General features: G+C 27.4%; 1 protein-coding gene and 1 non-coding gene across 3 annotated transcripts in view; both read left to right on the forward strand.

Annotated features, from left to right (window-relative positions):
• Nucleotides 1–5,141: 5,141 nt before the first annotated feature.
• On the forward strand, nt 5,142–5,214 carry TRNAE-CUC (transfer RNA glutamic acid (anticodon CUC)). Its single transcript has one exon. It is a non-coding gene; the product is annotated as a tRNA-Glu (tRNA).
• A 48-nt stretch (nt 5,215–5,262) lies between these two features.
• Nucleotides 5,263–8,795, forward strand: part of LOC105118755 (60S ribosomal protein L11-like) — a 12,295-nt gene continuing 8,762 nt past the window's right edge. Inside the window, exons 1-5 of one of the 2 annotated variants that reach the window (XM_011016771.1) lie at nt 5,263–5,353; nt 5,443–5,550; nt 5,656–5,698; nt 5,782–5,977; nt 6,645–7,008. In XM_011016771.1, coding sequence (XP_011015073.1) covers nt 5,351–5,353; nt 5,443–5,550; nt 5,656–5,698; nt 5,782–5,977; nt 6,645–6,843 — 549 coding nt within the window. In that variant the 5' untranslated portion in view covers nt 5,263–5,350 and the 3' untranslated portion in view covers nt 6,844–7,008. Of the gene's footprint in view, nt 5,354–5,442; nt 5,551–5,655; nt 5,699–5,781; nt 5,978–6,644; nt 7,009–8,795 lie in introns of those variants that run through there. The other variant, XM_011016772.1, reaches the window with a different exon arrangement.

Consider the following 8,795-nt stretch of genomic DNA (forward strand, 5'->3'; position numbering starts at 1 on the left):
GTTCAATTGCTTCAAATTTGTTGAGCAAGGGCAAGATTGAAGAAAGAGGACTAAAGTTAAAAAAAAAGTTGGAAATATGGCAATTTTGAAATTGGGTGGAAAAATTATTTTGGTTCACTTTTAAAATTATAAACTTTTTATCCTTCAATATTTCTAAAATTTAATTTTAATGTAAAATTTTAGTTTTTTTATTTTCAGTATATATTTTGAGAGAAGAAAGAGAAAATGGTTATATTTCGGTGGTAAAGTGGTTATATCTCGGTGGTAGAGAAATAAGATCTTACTTGATCTTGACTTTGTCCATGAAAAATGTTAATTTTGATATTAATAAGCTTTATCTGATGAGAAGTTTAACCTATGTTTTTTTTTACTTTTTTTTCAGCCTCTCATCTTATTTGATATTATTTGATGTGGTAGATGTAAGCTCAAGGATTTTTTTTATTTCATCTTGGTTTTGGGTTGTTCAATGTTATAAATAAGATTATCAACATATCTAAAGTATTTTTTATGTATTTTAGATTAAAAATAAAGTTTTTAAAAAAATATATAAATTTTGATATTTTATAATTTTATAGTCGTTAAAAATTAAATTAGAAGAATTTTTATATTTGTATTATTTTTTTTATTTGACTTAAATAGCAGGCAATTACAAACAAACTATTAAGGAGGGTGGACAACCCTAATATTGCCTAAAAAATAAAAATAAAATGTAAAAAAATTAAAATAAAAAAGGCATGGTGGATGGGCTAATAGCATATAAGTCAGGCTTTTTTATAGGTTTATCCACGTGTTTGACTTACTTGTTTTTTATATATATTTATATATTTTTTATTAACTTGTTTCCATCATTTGTTTTTTAATTTTTTTTATTTTATTTAAAAAAACATCATTTTATTATTAAATTTTAAAAAAATTAGGTTTCCTTTTATTTTAGTTTCACACGTCACCTTTTTAAAAAATAAAAAATAAAATACTTATTTGATATAAAAAAGAGTGTAATGTACCTTCTTGCCATGTAATTAAATAAAAAATAAAGAGTTGTTAGATCTAGTGGGTGGACTTATAATTTGGATTTGATATATTAATTTAAGTTATTTTTTTATTTTTTTAAAGAGAGTATTTTTTATTTTAATTTTGTCCAATTATATTCAATTTCATCAAAATTTAAATTTGTAATATGCTAATTTTTTATCTTAAAAAACACATTGATGATGCCTTGATATTTTTTTTATATTTGAAAAAAAATTAATCCAACCTGATTTTTTTTTGCATGTTTTTTTATTATATAATTAAATAAAAAAATTAATTTTAAGAAACAGAGTTATTAATCACAATTCAATCTATTGGCCGGTATTATTTATCTTGAAAAATATTTATTTTTTAATTTTTTAATTAAATCTTTAGTTATTGTCTATGATTTTCTTCTACATTTATTATTATAAATAATTCTTGATTTATTTATTAAATTTATGCATATAATTTTTTTTTTAATTTTTTTTTTTTTGTTGGTGTCTAAACACATATTTGTAAATACTTGCATGTTTCTTTTTTGTATTATAAAAAAAATTATTCACTATGTGACGAAGTGCTAGCCACGTAGCTACTAGTATGGTCTTTTTCCTTACCTAGCTCAATCCTCACGTGCACTGATCTTGTACCGGGGCATCTTGAACCTCATCTGTATTTGGATCATGCCTTAGATCTCAAATTAAGTGTCCTAAACCCAACATCATCCCAACCCTTGACAACCTCAAACTTGATCTTTAAGCACCATGGTTCAGATTCAGTCTCGAACCCAGGGTGTTTCAAACTTAAACATAATTACCCCATATTATTATAGATAGTCTTGGCCTAACCTTTTATTAATGTTCCATTTTATTAATGTTCCATGACTCAAAACTAAGGGTCTTGAACTTGACCTCCCGATACTTACCTTAATCTTATAAGATGTTAAATTTATCTTCACTTAATATTTTATATTTTCAAATATACATAAAAAAATTGTTAAAATTTAAAGTATATTAAATTGACACATATGTTTGATGCACTTTTCATGTAGTAAATGGAAATACATGTTGTTTTTATTATGACTTCCTCAATTACTAAAAAGCTTTTCAATGGAAAAAATTTGAATTTAAAGATATTATATATATATATATATATATATATAATATATATATATTAGCATGAGTGTTCGTGTTAGATTACACAGCCACTTAACTAATCCAACGAGTTATGAATTAATAACTATATAAATTTCTAGTTGTTATAAGGTTCGTAGAATTTAAATTAATAATCTTTAAAAAATAAATTTATAATTTGACTAATTGAATTAGAACCTTAAAAATTCAAATAGATATATTTTTAAAACCATAAGAGATGAGTATTTTAAAAATATTACATGGATTTGGGTTAAATATATCAAGTAACCAAGATTAATCCGTGTCATTAACCAAGTCTAAATATACTACAAATTTGGTCATGCTCCTTTAATTTGAGAATATAAAGAGTGACGATCCGGAGCAAAGGAGAAAGCAAGCAATAAGGAGTCAATATAACAACATGTGTGGGAATACTACTCTCACACCATTAGCTTCCAAAAATATTAGAGAATACGTCTCGCTCCCTATCATCTCAAAGTTCAGCACACTTCATAATTCAATAATAAAGTGAGACTTTAAATTTTCTATGTATAGCTACCATTAATCTTTCATATAAATTTACTGTAATAATAAACTTCAATTACTTAAATATTCACTCACAGTCATAGTTAAATTCATAGACTACATCAAACATGAGTGTCCTATTACATTGTTTAGGATGACAAACTAATTGAATGGTAACTATAAATGAATTGAACAGTAATTAAAAAATTAGAGTTTTTTGAACATTAATCTTAATTTTTTAATTTTGGATTTTTTTCATAAAAACTCAAATAACAGGTTTCCCACCCTCCAAAACATGTCTGGGGATTTAAAATTTATAAATTGAACATAAAAAATATAATTGCTTAGGGATGTTGTACCTTCAAGATTCCCATTTTCAATTTTAAACAATTAATTTGTTAATTTTTATGTTAAATCAAGGAAATAAAACATATATCCTAATGATTTAACAATAACTAAACGCACTACTTACAAGTTTTGAAATCTCGATTCAAGAATGGAATGAAAACATACATTTTGTTGTCAAGTTTCGAGAAATCAATGCCAACACCAAAACATGTAAAGAGAAGATGATGAAAAGGCTAAATTTATGTTTGGTTTTGTCTTAAACCATGAATTTGTTTTTGGGTGTTTCTTCCAGATTTGTGTTTCATGGAGAAAGCGTGAGATAAGAGAGAAGGTGAGCTTCATGATTCAAAATTTAATGCATGACAAATCAATAAACATAGTTCAATATTTCTTTATTTTCTTTTTATTAGCACTTCGTGGATGAATCAAGCAAGACTACTTCGGTATTTCTCTGGGTTTTTTTTTATTAGTATTTTAATTCAATGTTATCAAAATAGAGTTCTTTTTTCCTTAGGTTTTTCTACATTTATCTCCATGTATTAATTTAACATTATTTATTTGAAAACTATTATATTGATTTGTGCTTCAGGGATGAATATCAATATTTTTTAAAATATAAAAAAAATATTAAGAATACAAAAAATATTTTAATAATATTATTAATGCTAAATAAATAGGTTATTTTTTAAACATCTACTTAACTTTTTGTTAAAGTTAAATATCTTGAGTTTATCTTATTAGCATGCCAGACTTAAGTATTATAGATCTGGTAGTCATACCAGACCGAAGCGTAACGTCTTGGATTTAGCAATCATGTCGAGATACTTATACATAACAGACATACTAGATCTAAGATGTTTTGATTTGGTAGGTAAGCAAGATTCAAGGCAAGCAGGACATGTCAAGCTCAAGATATCTAAATCTAGCGTATCCAAGTTTCTAGGTCTGGCGGTCATGCCAATCACATATTTTTATTTTTGAAAACATAAAAATTCACTTATAATTGTTTTAAAAACATATTTATTTTGTATTTTTATCTCTCTTTTTTTGTTGCAAAATATATTTTTATTTTTTTTTATTTTTGTTGGGACATTAACCATGAGCATTCCAAAAAATCACTCAACTTATTTTTATTAATCTCTAATTTTAATAAAAAATTTATTTATAAAACTGTATAAATTAAGATAGTTAATAGAAAAATAATTTTATTTTTTAAAAAAAAACTTGTTTTGTTGTAAGTTTTTTTCCATAAGATGCACGGACGGACTTATGCTCACATTATCCAAAACTGGGGTATTATACAAAACTTTATATGTCGTGAGAAAAATTGTGCGTAACTTTTATTTATTTATTTTAGTCATCATATGGTTTTTTTAGCTGATTGTATTTTTTAAGGCTAAATTTAAGTTTAATTGCTTCAAATTTGTTGAGCAAAGCAAGATTGCAAGATTAAAAAAAAAAAAAATAGCGAGAGAAAGTATGGTAATTTTGAAATTGGGTCAAAGAAATTATTTTGGTTCACATTTCAGATTATAAATTTTTTGTTTTTCAATATTTTAAAAAATTAATTTTAATTTAAAATTTTATTTTATTTTATTTTAATGTCTACTTTATAAAAAGAAAAGGAAATTTTAATGGTAGAAAAATAAAATCTTAATTTAAATGTCAATAAGTTTTATTGGACAAGCCTACGTCTTTTTTACCTTTCATTTTATTTGAAATGATGTATTTGAGTTAATATTTTATTTTAGATTAATTTTGGGTTGTTTAAGTCTATAAATAAGTTTATCAATATATCTAGAATGTTTTCTACATATTTTAAGTCAAAATAAATTAAAAATAAAATTTTTAGGAAAACAAAACATACAAAACTTGATTTTTAGTGATTTTATGGTCCCTGAAAATTAAGTTAATAGATAACATGTTATTTGTGTTATTTTTTTTATTTGAATTAAAGAGCATATATATATATATAATTGATATACAGTGATTTCCACGGAACATTTAACTTTTATCATAACTGATCGTGCTGTAGCATAAAAAGAAATTTCGTAATTGTTTTTGCGTGTCGGGAAGCCTGTTTTACGATTGCTTTATAAACATATTATTCTTAACCCTCAACGCAAATCCGTTGTAGTCTAGTTGGTCAGGATACTCGGCTCTCACCCGAGAGACCCGGGTTCAAGTCCCGGCAACGGAAATTTACATTATTTTTTTTTGGCTAATACAAGGCCAGTATCGTAATTTAGCATTCTAACCCTAGTTACATCTTATATAAAAAGAAGACTAGATTGTTTTCCGTTTCCAGTCCCTCCCGCCTCCCGCAGCCCGCAGCAATGGTTCTCATCTCCTCTTCTCGTCATTTCCATTCCTACATCGTTTTTCTTATTGCTGCTTAGTGTTGTTGGTTTTTTTGTGCTTAAATCAGGCTTCAGAGAAGAAACTATCGAACCCAATGAGAGAGATCAAGGTCCAGAAGTTGGTCCTCAACATCTCTGTCGGGGAGAGTGGTGATCGCCTCACCCGTGCGGCCAAGGTTTTTTCCTTTTCTTTCCTTTCTTTGTAAAATCAACGAAAACTTAAATTTCAGCAAGTAAATAAATTGCGAACTCTCTATTTATTTTTCCTCTTGGTTTGTTAGGTCCTTGAACAGCTTAGTGGTCAAACACCAGTCTTCTCGAAGGGTATTTGTGTTTCTGCTGTTGTATCTCTATATGTTTTATTAAAAAAAAGATTACTAATTTATTTGTTGTGTTATATTGAGCAGCTAGGTATACTGTGAGATCTTTTGGGATCAGGCGTAACGAGAAGATTGCTTGCTATGTCACTGTGAGGGGAGACAAGGCTATGCAGTTGCTGGAAAGTGGGTTGAAGGTGAAGGAGTATGAGCTTTTGAGAAGGAACTTCAGTGATACTGGTTGCTTCGGGTTCGGTATTCAGGAGCACATTGATCTTGGCATCAAGTGAGTTTTTCTATGTTGCTTTGTTGTTAATTCCATAATCAAGTATTGTGCTGGGTTTATTGCGATTGCTTCATAGTACTTGTTATGCATTTATGATGGAATGAATTCAATGGGAATCAATGGATTGTTAGGGCTTTAATGGTTGTTGGCTTTAGAATGGTAGCATCTCAAATGCTTTGAGTTCAAATTGAACACTTCTGTTTATTTTGTAATCTCTTTTTGTTACTCTATAGTTATTGTTTGATACCTATTCTAACTTAATAGTTTATGGATAATTCTTTTCAAGTAAGAGTAATGCTGTTGTGATTACAACCTTACGATTGTCATATTTTGTAATTGTGGATTTAGTTATCAATTAGGTGCGCATGATTGTGCAAAGCACAAATGTTGAATGACCCTATATAGGAGGATGTGTAGTGTAGTGATGTAGCCTTGCTTAATTTCTCTTATGTTAAATATAACGCTTCTAACAGTACTGATTATTAAGTAATAATATCAGTTCACATTATATCTTGCACGGTGAATTCTGACATGAAGTTTTCTGTCACGGGCTTTTTATGCTCTTGTAATTCTACCATGTTGAAGTTGAATGTGCCAGGGTTAGGTTTGGTTTGACTTGGTACACTGTTTTTGTAATTAACTTTGCTATTTCATCCTCGACTACCAGGTACGACCCTTCTACAGGTATTTATGGCATGGACTTCTACGTTGTTTTGGAACGTCCTGGATACCGTGTTGGCCGCCGTCGTAGGTGCAAGAGTCGTGTTGGAATTCACCAGAGAGTTACAAAGGATGACGCAATGAAGTGGTTCCAAATCAAATATGAAGGAGTCATACTTAACAAGTCCCAAAATATTGGATCCTAGTTCTTTTCCCTTGGTTGAGTTAAAAGTTTTTACTAGTTACATTTGGCAGGATTGTGCATCTGAATTTAAAATTTTGTTGATGAGATTTTTTAATTGGTAGCGTCTGTTACACCTTACTTGGTTTTCTTGCTTGCCATTTATGCTCACTGGAATAGATTGTGCAAATATCCTGTGCTCGGTATTCTTTGCCTGAACTGCAGTTTGTTATTTGAGCTGGGCTCCATGATTGTTGTGTATGCATGCTGGGCTGCATGATCATGAGATCATAAAGGGAGAAATTGTAGATGCTGTTCAACAGTAGTGAGCCGGATGCCCTAATTCAGTGTAAAACGGTTGGCAGTGTATTCCTTTTGTGGTGGCTAAATACCTTCGCAAAAAAAATATTATGGCTTGGTTTAGGCACTACAGGTCCATGAACTTAGGCTTGCCTTTTTTTAAACGCTAATATACATTAGGTATTGGTGTTTTTCTTATTTATTTGTTTTTTTATAATTTAAATAATATATATTCTTTTAAATTCTTAAATTTATTAATATTGTATTTTAGATATTATTTTATTAAGTTTCATTTAGTTTTTGCTATGTTTGACAAAAATTGTTTTTTTTTTCCAAACCTGTTATAATTTTGTTTTTTGGTTACTTTGCTGATCTATATTATATAATTAAATATAATATAATTTCATAATAAAAATAAATTTATGGAACTTATTCAAGTCCATGATCATGATATAAGTTTGTTTTGTTGGATTGACCTGATCAAATTCATGTGAAAAATAAAAATTGTAATGTTTTTATTAATTTTGTAATTATTAATTTTGTAAGTTGTTTTTAAATTCATCAAGTTAATTAAATTATATTAAATTAAATTTTATATAATTGAATTTGAAACCTAATCTAAACATGGATTTAAGTCAATATGATCTAAAAATGGATTTAAGTTTCTTATTTAAAAAAGTATCTAAAAATGGATTTAACTTTTTTATTTAAAAAAGCGCACGAGTGTGACGTACAAAAGTAATTTCTTTACATTAATAAGAAAAGGAAGAATTTTGCTAGGAAATTATTCTATTTCAATCAAATTTAAATTATTGTTTCTCTTTTTTATATATATATAATAAAAAAAAACTAGTGCCATATAATTAAGATAAGAAAATCACGTGATCATATATTTTTTGAAGTGCATGTTTCTCAACTTCGTGACATGATGTTTTGATTTGTTTTAGCATTTATTTATTATTGAAACATATAATCCTCCTTTTATTTTGTTAAACATATGTATTCGATTTTAAGTTAATAATTATGATTTTTCTAATTGCTTGAAGATACATTAACAATATATTTTTTTTAATATTAAAAAAGTAGCCCGACCAGTAGGCCTCTTATCTAGTGTGTCATCTAAACATGTATGGTATTTCCTTTCTTTCTAGAAACATGAACAGTTGAACACTGTATCCTCGTAGCTCATAGATGAGAAGTTTGGAGGTCAGCCATTGAGACCTCTGTCTTCAGCAAAAAGAGTTGTTTATTGGTCCAATACACCATTCAGAACGGGCTTCAGCATAAGGACAAAGTCCTTTTCCTCATGAGCTATAAAAACTTCACTTTTATATACTTCTATGTTTCCACCAATGTTTTTGTTTTCTTGTTGGATTAAAGTTATTTCTTCACCAACTCAAGGTGTATAGAAAAGCAAAAGTCCATCGGAATTAAAGAAATTTTTTTATTTTTTTATAATTTCTTTTAATAATGTTTTTCATTATTTATTAATAATGTTTTTTAGATACTATTTTATTAAATTCCATTTAATTTTTACTCTAGATAACAATTGTTCCCTTTTTTCAACCCCTCATAATCAATTTTATTTATTTATTTGATTACTTTGTTGTCATTGCTGATTTTTTATTATATAATTAAAAAATTAAAAAAAAAAAAAACTTACCAAACAAAGTCGGA

This window comes from Populus euphratica, unplaced genomic scaffold (assembly GCF_000495115.2).
Source record: "Populus euphratica unplaced genomic scaffold, PopEup_1.0 scaffold2228.1, whole genome shotgun sequence".
NCBI classification, from domain to species: Eukaryota; Viridiplantae; Streptophyta; class Magnoliopsida; order Malpighiales; family Salicaceae; genus Populus; species Populus euphratica.